Raw genomic sequence first — 18,747 nt, forward strand, 5'->3', positions numbered from 1 at the left:
GAGTTTTTATTTGTACACTCAAATCCAGGAATAAAACTGTGGAGGAGGAGTGCTATCTTAGCAAAGTCTGTGTCACTGGGAGAGCATATTAAGTCCCTGGGATCTTTTGTGAATTCTGTGAAATATTTATTAGTGTCTCTTGTGCTATACTGTCAGCGTTGTAGCTCTTTTGAGCCGCTCCTCATAAAAATATGCACTATTTGCATATGTCCCTTTGAAAAGGGAAACCTTGGAAACACTAGTATTGATCACATTTTCAAGAAAAACAGTTAAAACTGTTCTGTGGACGATTCTGCAGCATTGCCTCATTGTACTCGGCCAGACACATCAGTAGGGCTTTTCTAAAATATTTTATACGGCAGCATAAACTACAGGAGACTCCTTTGCTCAAGCCTCTTAAGATAAGCTTATTTAAAAGAAAGATAAGTGTTTGAATGTGGATAGACTAGTAATTTGTAAAATATGGAGGTTAAAAGGACAGATGAATGTTGTACCAGGCAAAGTAATGTACTAAATTGAAAAAACTTAGCTTAAGCAACAGTGGAACTCTGGTTGAACTAGACTGACTGAAGAAGTTTGAAAGGCAGCAGTAAGATGGTGCTTGAAAATTAATGCAGTATGATTCAGCTGTTCTGTAGAATTTAGCATTTCCTTATTAACTGGAATGTATGGCTGTTGTAAATGTACTATAATAATGTTTTTCCACATTGTAAAATCTGTCATTATTATCATTATTGGTACGGGTGAAAAATGTCATGTAGAGTAAGAGAGTAGTTTCATATCAAATTCAACTGTAGATTTCTAATTGCACGTGGTTTTAATTGTGTTTTGTTTTATAGTAACTGATTATTTCTATTTTCAGGTTTGGTGATGTCTGCCATCACTGTAATAATTTTGGTACTATATTTTGCCATTGACACGTTTGTGGTCAACAAGAAACAGTGGTTGCCTGAGTGCACCCCTGTCTACGTTCAGTATTTTGTTAAATTCTTCATTATTGGTGTTACTGTGCTTGTGGTTGCTGTTCCTGAGGGACTTCCACTTGCTGTCACTATTTCTCTGGCTTACTCTGTAAAGGTAAGAAACATTAAAAATAATTATGGGAGAAAAATACTGTTTGGTTGAGTTTGCTAGTGCGTCTTCAGGTTTTACCAGGTGCGATGAAAATTGCCCTGTAAATTAATGTGCTCAAAATGCTAATGAGAGTGAACTTTCTTTGAAGTGAAACTTTGCTTTATGTTGAAAGTATTTTTGACAAAAATGCAAATACGTGTGTATTCGAATACATAACTTTAAAACTATACAGTGCAGGAATATCAGACAGTAGAAATGCCTACTTAGTTTGCAAGGTTACCAGGAATTTATTGAGCAAAATTTACTATGAGAATAGTCCAGTCTTTTGATGTAGAATAACTTTGTCTTCAAATTTTCTTGTGCAATAGCACAAAGTTTTGACAAAGATTTGAAGTCTTCAGGAACACTTTGCAAAGAAATTAAGAGTTTCACTGGTGCTTTCATGTACTTTACTTAAATGCAGTTGAAGTTCTTTGTCGCCAATGTAAATGATTCTATTAGGAAATTAGAGCAGATTAAAATCACAGAATCACTAGGTTGGAAAGGACCTTCAAGATCATCAAGTCCAACCATTAATCCAGCACCACCATGTTCCCTAAACCATGTCCTGAAGTGCCACATCCACATGTTTTTTGAACACTTCCAGAGATGGCGACTCCACCACCTCCCTGGGCAGCCTGTTCCAATGCCTGACCACCCTCTCAGTGAAGAAATTTTTCCTAATATCCAGTCTAAACCTCCTCTGGCGCAACTTGAGGCCATTTCCTCTTGTCCTATCGCTGGTTGCTTGGGAGAAGAGACCAACACCCTCGGTCACCACAACCCCCTTTCAGGTAGTTGTAGAGAGCAGTAAGGTCTCCCCTCAGCCTCCTCTTCTCCAGACTAAACAACCCCGGTTCCCTCAGCCGCTTCTCATCAGACTTGTGCTCCAGCCCCCTCACCAGCTTCGTTGCCCTTCTCTGGACACGCTCCAGCACCTCAACATCCTTCTTGTAGTGAGGGGCCCAACACTGAACACAGGATTCGAGGTGTGGCCTCACCAGTGCCCAGTACAAGGGCACAATCACTTCCCTACTCCTGCTGGCCACACTATTCCTGATACAGGCCAGGACGCTGTTGGCCTCCTTGGCCACCTGGGCACACTGCTGGCTCATGTTCAGCCGGCTGTCAACCAGCACCCCCAGGTCCCTTTCTGCCGGGCTGCTCTCCAGCCACTCCTCCCCTGGACTTGTGGATTACTCCATTATCTATCTAGGAAATTTCTCAGATTGTTTTAGCAATTTAGTCAGATGGGCCTTATTTAAACATTCTGGGAATATTAGATGAAGATTTTGTAAAGTTTTATTTCCATTTAGTATGTAAACAAATTAACTTATGAATATTAGGAATAGCTTGATTTATATGTAGCCAACCGTCATCATTATTAGAAAAGAAGAGCACATCTCAAGCACGGGATTTTCCTAATAAAGACTGTAGCTGCTTTTAAAATATTTTCCCGTTCTCCTTATGTCCTTCACCCGACACATGCAGCGCATACAGGTGTGTCTATATTGGCACTATCAAACTGCCCTGCAGCTTTGTGTACAACGGGTGACACTGTGCCCTGTCAGCGTAAGATGCTGTTTGACAGTAAGGCTGGGGTGATTGGCACGGTGAAAACACACCAACAAGGATAACATGCATGTCCAGGATGACTGTGCATCTTGTGAAAAATATGCATTGTGGGTTTCTATGGGTATGGGGGTTTTTTTGTGTGTGTTATTTTCTTCCTTTCCCAAAATGCATACTCCCACTGTGTGCTGCGAGATAACATCCTGGCATCGGAAGTACTATGAAAAAGAAGTCTAATACTTGTTATAATGATACTGTTTAAAAAATCCTCTTATCTTCAGTTTCTTTAGCTAATCTTCGCTGTTCTAGCTATTCCTCAAAATGGGTATGTACTGCAAAAAATGATGGAAATGATGGAGCCATGTCGGTTTGTCAAAGGCGAAATTATTTCAGGGGTAGTCACTGCTTGGTCACCTTTGGTAACTAGGGCTTGGGTTATTGGCCCCGATGAAAGTTCTAGTTTAGTAAGCATCATGTTCTCCTGAACAAGACTAATGATGAGATTTTTTGCTTTTTATAACTGATGTTAAAAATCTGTCAAAGCAAATCTTGAAGGTTTTTTATTTTGCTTTTTCTCAGAAAATGATGAAGGATAACAATTTGGTTCGCCACTTAGATGCTTGTGAAACTATGGGTAACGCTACAGCCATCTGCTCCGACAAAACAGGGACACTAACAACCAACCGGATGACGGTCGTCCAAGCCTATGTTGGTGATGTCCACTACAAAGAGATCCCTGACCCAGATTCTGTACCCGCCAAAACGCTTGATTTGCTGGTTAATGCAATTGCTATCAACAGCGCTTATACTACAAAAATTCTGGTAAGTAGGCTTTTTCTGTCAATAAAATGAAACGTAGCAGAAAGGGTTGTAATTTTTTTAAGCAATGTTAATTCTTTAACATCCTGTTGTTGATGATGAAGTGTTAAATACTGTTGAGGACCTCAAAATGAGGTCCTGTAAAAATGACATATTTTATCTTTTGCCTTTAAGGATAGGGATGTACTTGTAAGTACAAGACCATGCCACATTTAAAAAACCCCAGCTATTGTTAGATTGGGATGGCCCCGTTTTGGTGCAGGTAAATTTGCTAACACAGCTAGTTTTCACTGAGACTTCGTATGTGTAAAATTATTTTTGTGTGTCTGAGAACTTCCAATTAATTTTTCAAATAGGACAAGTTGGATTGGTTAAATCAGTGAGGTTAATGATCTTTATTCATTCTGGTTTCAAGTGAATTACATCCAGAATTATTTTATTCAGTCTGTAAAGCAGGGCAAAATGGAAATACCCTGTTTGCTTGTGGCACTAGATTGTTCTGTACAGAGCAAAGTAAGAGGCCGAAAGCTTTTCCAATTCCAACAGATTTGTTCTTTGAAAGGTCAAGCTTAATCTTAATATTGCAGAACAAATACGTTTTTTTTTAGTTTATGAATTTATGTATTGTCCTTTTTATAGCTCTATGCTAGGCTGCGTAATATAGTCTTGCATGCACTTCACATTTGTTTTAAAAGTAGTCTGTTAAAATAGAATCACGGAAAACAATTGGTGAAATACTACTGAGTGCTGGAGCATCTATTTCCTTTAATTCTTGCTATGTAAATACCTGGATATTAGTAACAGCCAACACTTGGAAGAAGAATGTTTAGAGAATCCTGACACAGGTACGCGAAGCGTGTTTGCAGCTCAGGTGTTTTGGAATGACTGCTTCTGAGGCTTGTTTAGCCAGGCTTAGTGTCTGAAGTCTAAACACGGCTTAGGCACCCTTCAGAGTCGTCTGTGCTGTGATGTGCTCACTATTCTGTTCTCACTGAAAGCTTTCTGGGACGGGAAACGTGGGGAGAACCAGCCCCTGAGGCAGCTGGAGCCGCTCCCCGCGCCAAGAGCGGCCAAGGGATCGCACAAACCCTCCGTCAGCTCGGGAAGCCGCTGTTAGTTGCCGTTTCGCAGCCGATGCCGGCCAGCAACGCGAGTGTGCCTCTTCAGTTGCGCTGTAGAGACAAACAGCTCTCGTCAGCTGAGGCTGGAGCTGGCCCTGCTGACCGTGAATTCAGGTAGCACTGGAAAAGCAGCGCTCAGCCACGCACCGGTTTCAGCTGTGAGCATCCAACCAGCAGCACCAGTTCCCAGCCGAATCCCGACGGATCTTATTCTGTCCTTTTCCTATGGTCTGTCCAGGTCAAAATCAGCCAGCTTAGATGAAATGAAAGACGGTGATCTTCCATTCTCAGGGGGTTCAGTGTAAATGCTGTGTAATAGCTCAGTGTGGGTATTTTGTGGCAGTGGCTTTTTGGAATCTAATTTGCATATTCGTAAATTAGTAGGAAAATTGGGTAAATCATGCTTTCGTAAATAGGTATAACATTTGGTTGTTGGGGAGAGGAACATATATCTCTGTTATTTTAATATTGTTAAGCCTGAGTAAGGCTAGGTACTTCCTTCTGTAGAAAGAGAAATAGAATCAAACTCATCCTCAACACACAGGCTGGGATTAAGACAAGGTAATAGAGATAAATTAGGACGAAGGTTAATAGGTAGCTATATAAATTTGTATAACTGCTACAGCGGTAATGCTAGTCACCAGCATAAGTCCTAGTGGTCACTGTGGAGTCTGACTTTGGGAGGGCTTTGAGAGAATGTTACCAACGTTGGCAGAATTTTCCTCATTCCTAAAAATGAGCAAGGCAGAGGGCAGGCAGCTCGGCTGGTAGGTAAGTCAGGTCTGAGTGGCAGAGCAAGACTCAGTGTCAGCTGTGCTTCATCTGTTTTATATTTTGCTGTTCATTTTGAATGCTTGAGATCAATCACAGTAACAAAACGTTTCTGTTCAACTTCCGTACCAGTTTGCGCTCTCCGGGATTTCCAAGTAAGGCATCGGACTTTCCAGAGTGATGCGTCTGTAATATTAAGTTTAATGTTCTGCCTTTCTCTTGTGGTAATAGTCTCATTTGACTGAAACACTTCTAGTCTAAAATTTCACTTTGGTCTCAATATAATTTTGAATTTTTTTTTTTTTTTTTTACTCTGGCTTGACTTCATTGCTTCTTGTTGAAAGTAGTTATGTGTGCCTATTAAAATGAGTCAATATTTCACCATTTTAGTTCTCTTTTAGCTTTGCACAGAGGCTGATTCTCTGTAAAATTGATAAATGGGTGAAATCCTCTGGAAGTCACCTCTGTTCTGGATGCGTATCAGATGACTACTTAAACTTATCTGTGTAGAATTAATGGTGATTTTTCAGCTCCAACAGCAGCTTCATAAGATCAGGCCTTGCGATATGGACCCCACAAGAAAAACAACTCCAATATCAGAGGAGTTCATTTTATCCGCTGTTCATAACACGCTTAAGCTAAAGTTTAAGGTACAAGGTATCGTTCTATAGTCCTCATTAATTTTAAACCATAAATAAATACAGTAAAAAATACGTCAGGGAGTTGTTTCCAGGATGAAGTATACAGAATTATTTTTCTAGCTGCTAATAGTGAATGCATACTTGTGCACTCATTCTTAGAGCATATTTAATCAAATTGTGAATACCAGCTCAAACCCAAAGGGCATATAACTGTTATTTTGCTAAGATTGAATTTTACATATTCTATTTTTAGTTATCTAGTTATGCGTATGCTGATGCTGTAAATTGGGCTTTGTATAAACTTCTGTTCAGAGTGATCACATATGGGACCATAAAATTAGTCAAGATGCTCTGCTGAATGAGAAATATTCCCTTTTGCATTGTCTTTTGATTAAGAGGCAATTGAACCATTGATAAAAATATAAAAAGAAAATAATATCACTGCTTGGGATAAAAGATTTTAATTTCCCTGAGAAATTAAACACAAATTATTCCAATTGAACAATAGAATCATTAAATATAGTTCTTTTTAATGCTTTCCAAGGATTAAGTTACTGGGTGAGCTGATTTTACATTCCATTAGCTTCAGAGCAACTTTAATGATGCTTTTACGCTGTTTGTGTGAAGCCGTTCTCCAGAAAACCTTTCTTTTCCAGTATTAATGTTTTAGATAGCTTTCCCACACAGAAAAAATTAGACTTCTTACATCTTTGCATGCGAGCTGTGATGAGGACTGTAAAGCATCTCGTAGTCTGAAAACAAAATTTGCATTTTGGGAATACTTTGATCACACTTGGAGCAGAAGTACATTGATCTTGGATATCACGGAGCAATGATGAAAGAGAAACTCCAAATACCAAAACTAGTGATTTGAACTCTTCTACTGAGCTCTTGCTAGCGTAAATTCAGTTTTAATTATAAAAGTATTTCTTCTTCTAATTTCCTCAAAACTGTCAGAGGGCATGGACGACATGCTGTGGTGGATGGGTATAATGTGTTCATATCAAGAAGAGATCACAATTATTACATAGTCGAGTGATTTTCAGCACCAGGTGAATATCTGGATCTGCACCAGGGGGACTGTTTTCAGTTCTGACAGTCTGAAGTATCATTTATTGCATTTACACAGTCTGTGGCACAGCGTAGCGGCATCCTTTAACTGAGCATCTTGAAGGAAAAAAAGACAGAGATGTCGCAGAAAAGTGCAAAATGTTCCCTCCCTTCCACAGCTTCTGCCAACTTAGGAAATGAAGCAAACATATGTTAGTCTATACGTTAGTAAATGCTCCTCAGGTAATGAATGTGACCTTGTAAAACCTTCGGAACAAAAAGGCATCTATCGGATAAAACCAAAGGGAATGAATGAAGGAAAAAAAAAAAGAAGAAAAGAATGCAAACAATTTTACTGCAGCCAGAACAGAGAAAGCGATGTTTCCTGTTTATCATAGTTGGAAGAACACTGTAACATCTGCCTAAGAAAACAGTGAAGATACCAAGGTTGCTGCCAGCACCCAAGTTCCAACCACGTTCCTACCCCAGGCCTAGATGCGGGTCGTCACTGTGCGCTCAGACAGACCTCTCCTCACAAGGCTGCAGGCATGGCTTTGAGGGCCCCAAATAACCCCAGCAGGGAGGAACAGGGACTCCCCACAAGCTTCCCTGAGAGGAGCTTTTTCTGGGGGAGGGCGACGGTTACCCTCCATGGGAGGACGGTGCTGGGGCGGGCCGGCTGCAGGGCCACGCGGCGCGGAGCAGTAGGGTGGAGCTGCGACGTAGACGCAGCCGTTGAGATTTACTAGGAGAGAAAGGAAGGTGTTAATTCACCTTCTTGATTTGCGTAATTACTTTTTCCTGAATATATAATCAACTATCTTATTTTAGTAAGTGGAACAACATTTCTAACTCTATACTGGCAGCGGTTCAAGAGTTCTTTTGACTGAGGCAGAATACTGCAATGAATGCACTTCATACTTGCTTGGAGAAGAGGGGTGGAGGGAGGCTGGCAGAGCAGGTATGTAACCCATAATATATGAAAACCGTAAGAAGAAATTACATTCTGCAGAAGTGAAAAGGTAAAAGTAATGGAAAATAAGATTCTAGCACAACAGCTGCTTTGAAGGAATAGATGAAAATCTACTGTGGGTATTGAGCACACGGGTGTAGTCACCAAGTGAAGGGTTCTTTTTATTTGTGAGGAATATATCTGCATCCAAAAGCAGTACAACTATCCGGGTTGTTGGGAGACATAATGTTCCTGTCAGAAATGGTCTTTGAAAAGGTATGCAAAGTACAAAATACGCTTCTCTCTCACAGATTTCATCATTTTGAAATCAAATTTAAAGACTGGATTTCACTTATCAAATACCTGAATTAACATTGTCTATTTCGTGGTTTGTTTCATCAGATGAAAAAAATTGTCTCAAGAGCAATACATATATATATATGCACACGCACATTAGCGAACGGAAATTTACTGTAATTTCCTTTTACCTTTCATAGTTTCATCACTTTCAATGTAGTAAGGCCTTCTTGAAAACAACTTTAAAGTTGTTTTGGGAATATGGATATTTGGAGGTTTCCTACTGAATCAGTTAAAAACTTGAGAAACTTACACATTTCCCCATATTAATGTTTACAGTTACCAGTGATGGAAAAGAGGATTGAAATGTCATATCTTTTTAACAGTAGTTGCTTGCAGCTCTCTAATTCTTATCTGACAGACCATAGACCTTTTTTATCTGTCTATATACATTTATTTATGTGTCTGTGTATTTATATGAAGTCTTTTTTTCGTACTAGAATGGAAGAATAAGACTGTAACTGTTTAGGAGAGACTGTTTATTTCATTTTTACACAAAGCTCAAAACCCGATCGATCATACTATGCCACATCTATCAATAGGGAATCGTCAGAATTTGTGTTTCCTGAGGCAACAGCAAAAGAGCCTGTACTTTATTGTAGCTGTCTGCCACGGGCAGTCGTGCTAAATGAAACTGCTATTTTATGTCACTAGAATTCTCTTTTTTACTCAAAGGAGAACCATGAGAAAATAGCTTTTATCCTCCAAACTGCATTTGTAGTTATTTTGGTATTTGAAAGATATTCTTACTCTAAGGTACGTTTTTCTTAAAACTTCAAGCTCTTTGTTTCTTGTGTTAAAATACAGGTAATATTACCGTTTGTTTTTACTGTACGTGAAGGTTCAGGTCTTCTCTTACTTTATCCAAATAAGTTCACCCATTGCTGCTAACAATGTTCTAAGTTATACTTTAAAAAACCCCAACAAAAATGCATGCACAAAAAATGAGGACAGAAATGGGGACAGAAGTGGTAAAAAAAATTAATAAGGATAGATTGAGGAAAGCTTTCATTTATGATAACATTAAATGACAACCCAAGTAAATGCCCTGGCCTAAATTCTGTTTTATTACTTCTGTAGTTCCCTACCATTAGTATTAAGCCACAAATATAACTGGCAGCTCCAGTTGTTGACTTGAAGCCTATGAGAAAGATCCGTCATTTATCAGGCAGACAGTCAAGTTGCCGGTCAGTGTTGACCTGCCTGTAAGAAACCAGGTCAGCTTTAGGGAAGAAGAGGCAGTGGGTGAAGGAATGAGAACTCCAGACAACAGGATGTTGCAAACGAGGGCACATCGAGCGGAAAAAAGGTAAAACTGGAACGTGAGAAAGAAAGATGATTGTAACTTGGCAGCAGCAGAGTTTGCAGATATTCTTCACAGCGTGCCCCCTCTTCACAGCTGTGCGGCTTTCCCTATTTCACTGCTCCGCATACAGTCGCAAGCTCTGCTCACAGGGAGCTTTGCACTAGTAATTTTGGTACAGCAGGGTTTGAATGAATTTTGGTGACAATCTGAGCAAAGGCCATCCTTCGTAATGTTTTGTTTTTTTTTTTTTACCTTTGCTTTCTTTCCTCAGGCAATGCTCAAAAATAAATTCTACCTTTAGATAATGTGTCAAGATTTTAGTAATTTGTGTTTTAAGGTTGAGAAGGATAGGGAGGAGTGCTATTTGACAGCCATTTTTATGTAAGGATAGATCTGTGGAAGGTTTTATCCTTACATAATAATACTGGAAATCAGTAAACTGTGTGAAACATATCTGGGATGAATTTTTGCAAATTAGCCCACTGGACTGGCTTGTTGTCGGTGTCATCTGGCTTTGGATGAGGGAGGCAAGAGGAAGGAGCAACAGGCTTGAATCATCTTCCTGCGCTGTCACTGCGGGGTCTACTTCTAGTGTACTTAAAGCCATCCAGAAAATGTCATAGAATTATGTACTGAGGGGAGAATCCTCAGCTGGCAAACAGTGTAGGAACTGGCTGAACTGGTGTAGGAATTCAAACATACTGATTTTGTCACCGTCTGAAGAAGAACAAGTGGATTTGTATGAACTCATGAAGCTCTGCTCCAGGTTCTACAGTTTGTGTTCTGCAACCTTAGGGGTACAATAAGTTACTAAATATACAATACGAGGAGAAACACAGAGGAAAACGTACTTTGCAGAATATCGTGCCGAAAATCAATGCATGGTTTTCAGGGTGACATCCTCCAACTCAGTAGGGTTGGATTTGGGTCTGTCAGGCTGTCTTATGAGTCAAGTAACTTGAGGATAGTACTGTAAGTCTTTTATTGGCTGCATTCAGCACGTTAGTTTGGTAATGGAAATTTGTAAGAATTGTATATGCTCATGTTTTTGAAGTGCTTAGGTGATGGCATTAAGATATTGTCTGTAGCATTTCTGAATCTCCAGCTAAATGGTACATTTGAGCCATTGAAAATTTAAAAATTATTTGATTTGATTGAAACTTGATTGAACTGATTTCTAAAAATCTGTATGTTTTGTGAGAGTTTTAATTTCATAAGCAAAATTATTACCATTGGGGGAAAATTTACATCTTTATCTCATTTTCCATTTTTTGTTCCCAGTGTTATACACATGTATAATGTAGATAAATGCATTATAGATGGGAGCAGACAATACAGGCCAAAGTATCTTTCTATATATAAGCATGAGGATCATTACCAAAAAAAGCCCAACAATATTTTCTTCAAAGCTTTTTCATAAAGTCCTTGGTAAGCATTTTCTCAGAATAAGCTAGGCAGAAAAAACCCAACCTATAGTGTGCATATTATTTACTGTGTAAATAATAATTATTAGAGAGAATAGATCATGTAGTTAATTGTCTCTGCTTCTAGGAACGGCAATTAGCAGAGAGTAATGATGTTCACACATCGCTTGCCATTGAAACTTTATATAATAAGAAGTACAAATATAGCTTTTCTCACTAAATTGGCTACTGAATTAATAATTGAAATAACTGTGTTTAGAAAAGACTACTTGAATGCGTAAAGCAGCGGACACGCCGCTATCCCGGTCATGCGCTTTCTGCTGTTGGGGCACAGGGGCTGTGTCTTGCCAGCAAAAGGCTTTTTTCTAATAAAGTCCCCTTGTTTGAGAATTGTAAGTGAGGGGTGGAATGCAATCAGCTGCCCAGAAAGCTGCTCGGCAGTTGGCTGTGGGATGGATTTACCTAAGCAAAGAGGGATTAGGGAGCAGAGATCAGAGCAGGGCCGTCCTGTAAATCTGCTGGTGACACGGTTGACCTCTCTGGAAGGTTGTGTGTTTTCCGTAGCGGCCGGGCTGTCAGAGGCGACGCAGGTCTCCCCACAGTATGGCAGAAACGTTATACGTAGAGAAGACGACGTGCTCGGAGCTAGTTCTTTCACTGAAGTCCTCATTATAAACTGTAATTGTAAATGAATGTGGCAACAGGAGGGCTGCAGCTCCTGACAACTCTGCTCCTTGGTCCCTAGTCTCCTTTTCCGTCAAAGCAAGGGGTGACGCTCCGGCCTCAGCAACAGAGGAGCGGAGCACGGGAAGACAAGATGGATAAATGAGATAATCCCGCACCGCAGAACGTAGCATGACAAATTACTCCCATACTAGCTAAAAGTTTATGATCAAGTTAAATTATATTTCTTTATTTTCTTTCTTCATGTGACAGAAAACAAGGTCATAAAGGCCTCCTTCACAGTGGCCGCCTTTGCCTGCACAGTTTGGTAACTGCAGATTCCACTTATTCCTGTTGCAATACATAATCACTACGAGATTATAAACAGGACTGACAGTCACTTGGAAGCTTTTTGTTACTATAATATCATTTACATTAGCCCTCCCCTCCCCCTGCCTGCTCGTATGAAAATGGGTAAATTAGATTTTTAACTTGCTATGATGCAACAAATGTTTTTCCTGTTACCTTGCATAGGATTTTCTTTTCTGTGATTTATCTTACTTTCATGTTCTTATTTTTCCACTCATCTTGTACTGGCATGAGATGATTCACTTACAGGGATAACTGCCAGCCATCCCCAAACAGGCACGTTGATGAATGTAGGCTTTAAAAGTCAATGTTCCCTGCAAGGTATTTCAAAGTGTTTTCATCTAGATATATAAATATTGCTTATTGTTGTCTGATTATTTTTAGGAGCTTTTTTGGGGGTTTTTTTGTTAATATGTCGGCACAATGGATGATTTTAATATGTACTTCTTTTCATGCCTATGATACCCTACTGAGATAAACTCATCAAACTTTGGGGCTGATTGATAACGCTGGTTAGAATTTAGCGTTAACACTTAGGAGGGGCTATCATCAGGGAGCATGTTTTCCTGATGGGAGCTTTTGTTCTTACATGAGTGGGTGTGAACCATTTAGTTCAGGCACATCTGTGTTAATGCAGGTTTTCTTTGTGCTCTCTGTCAGCAGGAACAGGAAGATAATAATTTAAAATGTGATACTTCAATATCAATTTTATAGAAAACGGTAGTGGCTTTATAATCAAAGATATACAAACAGGCTTATTATAAAACAATGTGGTGGGTGAATCACTTCATAATGAAATATGACATTAATTTTCTTTCAGATCTATGTTACATAAATATATAATAGATATTATATACTATATAGTTTTTAGTAAGTTTTCTTTTTACGCTCAGAACTCCAATGTAGTTTATTCCTCTGGGGGGAAAAAAACCAGCACCACCACAAACAACCCAAAAACCCCTCAGCTGGTACAATGCCTGAAATACAACCGATCAGCAATAAAGTATACGGCAGAAAACATCTTTCTAATTTCAGAGCAGTAACTGTGCAGGAGTTACTTTACAGACTTGAAAAAGACTTTAAATCGACTTGGCAATGCTATTCCTTGTGAATGGAACTGCGCTTATATAGGATTTATTATTTTTCTGTTAATGTAAGAAAAATCACAGAATCACTAAGGTTGGAAAGGACCTTCAAGATCATCAAGTCCAACCATCAATCCAACACCACTGTGCCCCCAAAACCATGCCCTGAAGTGCCACATCCACACGTTTTTGAACACTTCCAGAGATGGCGACTCCACCACCTCCCTGGGCAGCCTGTTCCAATGCTTGACCACGCTCTCGGTAAAGAAATTTTTCCTAATATCCAATCTAAACCTCCCTTGGAGCAACTTGAGGCCATTTCCTCTCGTCCTATCACTGGTTCCTTGGGAGACGAGACCAACACCCACCTCACCACACCCCCCTTTCAGGTAGTTGCAGAGCACGATGAGGTCTCCCCTCAGTCTCCTCTTCCCCAGAATGAACACCCTCAGTTCCCTCAGCCACTCGTCATCAGACTTGTGCTCCAGACCCCTCACCAGCTTCGTTGCCCTTCTTTGGACACACTCAAGCACCTCAGCATCCTTCTTGTAGTGAGGGGCTCAACAACGAACACAGGATTCGAGGTGCGGCCTCACCGGCGCCGAGTACAGGGGCACGATCGCTTCCCTACTCCTGCTGGCCACACTATTGCTGATACAGGCCAGGACGCTGTTGGCCTTCTTTGGCCACCTGGGCACACTGCCGGCTCATGTTCAGCCGGCTGTCAACCAGCACCCCCAGGTCCTTATTAATATTAAATTAAATAATATTAAAATATTATTTTTATTTTATTTTGAGTCACAGCTAGTCCTAGAAAGTTGATATTAAATATACAGTAAGTAAAAAACTATGTTTCAAATTCTAGTTCCTGCTTTCTTCTGCAGGTAGACCCCACTGCTAATTTTTCTTTCAAGTTTCCAGTTTTCTCCTCTTCTGTGTGAAGCTCTTGGCTCCTCTGGATTCCAGTCAATCATATTTCTGTGTCATTTACAAGTGAGTGTGGGAAGGTGTCCAAAAATGATGGCCTTTCTGCTTTTAGAGATGGTGCCAGATAAGCTGGAAAAATCTCTAGAATGGATGGGATTCTGAAGAACTGTAACCACAGATTCTGAGCAAACTGCAAGGGGCACTGACTCCTCAAAGGCATATGACTTTGATGGAGCTGGTTTCTCAGGGGCATATGACGTTGACAGACAGAAGGCAGAAGGCATCCATTACATAAAATCCTCTTCCCAGCTGGAGTCTCTCAGAGGAAATGGAAAGTTTTCAAAGGAAAGGTTGCTAGAGTATTTTAACATAGTCAAAACTACACTGTTCCTTAGCATCATTGAAGAAATGAAAGCTGTTTTGGCGGACACCTTGCATGGAAAAATTAAGCTTCTAGAGGGAAGTTTTCAAAATTTAGGACAACTTTAATAAGTACTACTACAAACCCATCTCACGTGTCTAAGTGCAAACACACAGAGCAAAAGAGTATGGCTGGCTACTGGCAAGTCCTTATGGAGACACTGGGACATCTCATCCATTTGAAATTAGGAGTGAGCGTTGGGCAGTAGATGTAGCTCATTGTTCATAAAACTGAATGAAAGTATTGAGCATGTTAAAAAGTTTCACCGCGTATTTCTTATGCCATTGTTAGTTTTCTGTGGTTTCTACTTATGCAAGTGAGCAGAGAATTAAGTTACTTTACGCTTCCCTTCACTCCAAAGGAGAAGGGTTGACAGTGCTCAGTGCTGGTTTGCTAGGCGATATATATTTGGAAGAGGTGAGAGACAAGTTTTTCTGGGAGAATTTTCCTATAAAGAAGGACAGGATGTTCAACCTCTCCATCATTCCTGTCTCGTTTCCTTCTGAATGAATAATCAGATACAAATTGGCTGCCGTCTCACAATCTGCTACTCTGCCCAGCAAAGGCATCGTTCTTAGTATCCTGACTGAATTTATAATGCATCTCAGACATTACCCCACCAAGCATGCAAAAAAATCCCTCTGAGAAAATATTAAATAAGCATTGCTGTAACATATTATATCCACTTGACCTCATACATTTGCCTCCCAAAAAAACAACCCCTAACTAACCAAAACCAATTTAAAAATAGCTTCAGCTGATATGTGCTAGTATAGATTTAAAGAGGGGCACATTTTGTATGATAAGTGAAATAGCTGCTGTTAGTGTTTTTAGACTAATTTAGAAATGGATGCTTGAAGAACCCTTTTCCTTACTCTGGAAATGAGTAGTATTAACAGAGAAGATGTATAATTATGATGGGTTATAATAAGTAGCTTAAGTCAAATGAAAAAACTTCCTTTTACGTTTCATGTGGCTAGAATTGCTTTGCACTTTACTAAATTTAGCTCCTTAAGCTATACAATCTGTTTGTAATTGTGCTGCAACCAGAAAGGCAGTGAGTATTAAGACTAATTTTTGCTTTGGCTTGGCCTTTCTAGAAATTTAGTTTTCCTATCTGAGATATATTTAGTAGAAAATCCAAAGTATTAAAAAGTTTTGTGCAAATGAAGACTGTATGCACATATCAGTTACCTGTAAATACTGTTTCTATTGTTGAAATCCAGGCTTTTGATGTGCATATGTAAAGGCCACGCATTTTCTGTTATTTCATGTGATGATTAAATTCTTCTACTATATAATCGTTATCACAGTACACATTTTTCAGATAGTGGCAGTGTTTGGTTTTTTGTGTGTTTTTTTCCCCCACTGATTCAGTAGCCAAAAATGATGATTTAATGTCTACAGTGAACTACAAAATTTCCAGTTCTAATTAGCAAAAAGCACAGAGAAGGTAATGCAAATTAAAATGAGAGTTGGTCTATGTAGATAACATAGAACAGAAGGTGTGCGTTTCACCACTTCGTGGTTAAAATTCATGTACAGTGGCTAGTAGAAAGCGTGCATGAGATGCACTTCAGACTACTAGTGGAGATGTTCTTAAAAATGTGATTAATTTTGATCAAGAGACTTAACTAGATAATTAAAAGTGAGGAAGATTATGCAACTGGAATTTTGATGATGACATGTTCAGAAACTTTGAATAAGGTTTTCATAGGCAACCTTGGTGAGAGAAAGGCTTAAGATGATAGGGAGAAGACTGTTGATAGATTACTAAAGTGTGTATTAGTGGCTCAAAGGAGATTTTCCAAATGTACAATTGCTGGCTAGATCACTGCTACAACTAAAGAAAATGTACCTCTCTCTCCTCAAATCTAAAAGATGAGGTCTCAGCCCTAGAACTAATGCTTTTAGTGTTAGCAAAGCTCGTGGAAATCCCTAGTATTGGTTCTAATTTGGAAATACACCTTTCAAACTGGAGACGTTGCCTTGAAATTGAATTTTCTCTACCTGAGAAATTGAATTTTCACTACCTAATCAGCTCAACATTATGCAGTTTGTCTCCTATCTCTCTTTTCTCTGCCTGCAACTCATGAAGCCAGTCTAATACCAGCATGCAGTAAAAACCTCAGTTTAATACATCTAAAACAAGGTAGCAGATGTTTTGGTTGTCATTATGGAGGTGCCAATTACAATTCTGCAATTAAGTGCAATTTTTCTAACATTCAGCTCATTTGTCATTCATGAAAATATAGCAAGTATTTGACAAATATATGGAACAAACTATCAGAAATTTATAAAATCTATTAATCTTTTCTTAATTGTAATCAGTTTAGTTTAGAAGTAGCACATTGTCACTCTGGTCTGTGTTCTAATGATATTGGTAATAGGGGAGAAACATGCTCTTGCTTCTTTATAGCTAGCTTGAAGTGAAACCTTGTACTTCGACTATATTTAAAGTAAATTGGTTGTTAATTAAGGTAAGTTAGTAACAATTGCTGTGTCTAATTATTTTGATTATATAGGTTACTTGTCAACAGTTCTTGTTGCACTTAAACAAAGCTGCAATGGCACTAGTATAAATCTAACAATTGCCAGTTGCCTGTGAATGGGACTTTACAAAAAAACAAGAGATTTTTAGTACCCAAATTTGGAGATGGAACATATGATTTTCAAAATTTGAGAGCCAAATTGTCATTAAATGATAGTTTTTAAGGGAACATATGGATGGTTTTGATCAATAGCAATAGGAAAGTCACTACATACAGACAAAGGACATCTTACAGTACAATAAATATACCAAGACTCTTCTGGGGAAAAGGTGGAGAAAAATTTGTGTCTGTAAAATTCAGTTTAATCTCATCTGGAAACACTACGACTGTTAGTATTTTTTTAGTGTTAGTACAGTGCAATACTATAACTGATGAATCAGTAGTGTCATAACAAGGCAGAGTTCATTCTTTGCACTGTAAGGTGGTGTATTAATGTACCTCAGTTTAAATTCAGCTAAGAATTGTTGTCATTTGGAATTGAGAGATTTTTTTTAAAGTAATTTTTTGTTTGTAAATTAAAAGACATCCAACCTTCTATTTTAATGATTCTAATCTTGAAATATAGACTACTTATTACAAAAGGAAAAAGTTCAAATTAGAGAACCAAAAGGGATTAGGAGATGAATAACTCATGTGGCACATCTTTTGATTACAGAGTCGCTAATGAACTGTAATGTATAAATATAACATACATGTCAATGTTTGGTTCCTTAGAATAAGTGTTGTTCAGTTGCATGTGCAGGACTTTACAAAAAGGTATTATTAATTTTTAAAAGTTATCAGTTAATGTTTTCATAATTTGAAATCAGATATCCTTGCTGTGGGCCCGATTAAGTTAATTACGTAGGTAAATGTAGTTAAATTTAGCTTTGTTAAGTACCTCAAATATTGCTTCTACTGTAGCTATCCCACTTTTTCTCTGGTTGTGAAGCTGGAGGAAATAGCAATTTTTGTTCTCATTAGTTCTAACAAGTTCTTTGTATCTAGGAGTAACATTCTTATATGAGTAGTGCATATTGTTCCTATGTGTCAACATTTTGCATGTCTGAAAATTTATTCACAGGCAGTATAAATGTTTTGTCTGTATTTTTAAGTTGCATCCTCTGTTGTTGAGAGTGAATTGAGAAACTGATGAAGTATGGACTAGAAAAGTGGACAGCGAGGTAGACTGAAACCTGTTGGACTTGATGATCTTAAAGGTCTTTTCCAACCTTGATGACTCTGTGATTCTGTCTGAACTGCTGGTCTCAGGGGGTTGTGGTAACAAAGTCCAGCTAGAAGCTGACCCCTGATGGTGTATCCCAGTGATCAGTAAGGGGGGCCAATAGTGTTTCACGATCTGGATGATGGGGCTGAGTGCCTGACATGCAAGTGGAGGTTGCAAAAACCGGGACTGTTCAGCCTGGAGAAAAGGCGGCTCAGGGAGGACCTTATCAATGTGTATAAATACCTGATGTGAGGGAGTAAGGCAGATGGAGCTCGACTCTTCTCAGTGGTGCTTAGTGAAAGGCAAAAAGGCAGTAAGAGCAAACTGAAACACGGGAAATTCCATTTAAACGTAAGACATCATGTTTCACTGTGAGAGTGGTCAAACATGGGCACAG

At 39.0% G+C, this 18,747-nt stretch overlaps 1 protein-coding gene across 10 annotated transcripts in view; it reads left to right on the forward strand.

Moving 5' to 3' along the window:
- Positions 1-18,747, forward strand: part of ATP2B2 (ATPase plasma membrane Ca2+ transporting 2) — a gene marked incomplete at its 5' end in the record, with an annotated part of 183,588 nt that overhangs the window by 103,471 nt on the left and 61,370 nt on the right. For all 10 annotated transcript variants that reach the window (XM_082004632.1, XM_082004634.1, XM_082004635.1 and 7 more), the window contains 2 exons: positions 863-1,077; positions 3,265-3,507. In XM_082004632.1, the coding sequence (XP_081860758.1) occupies positions 863-1,077; positions 3,265-3,507 (458 nt within the window). The remainder of the gene's footprint in view (positions 1-862; positions 1,078-3,264; positions 3,508-18,747) is intronic.

The sequence above is a fragment of the Phaethon aethereus genome, assembly GCF_964289735.1.
Source record: "Phaethon aethereus genome assembly, chromosome: 11".
NCBI classification, from domain to species: Eukaryota; Metazoa; Chordata; class Aves; order Phaethontiformes; family Phaethontidae; genus Phaethon; species Phaethon aethereus.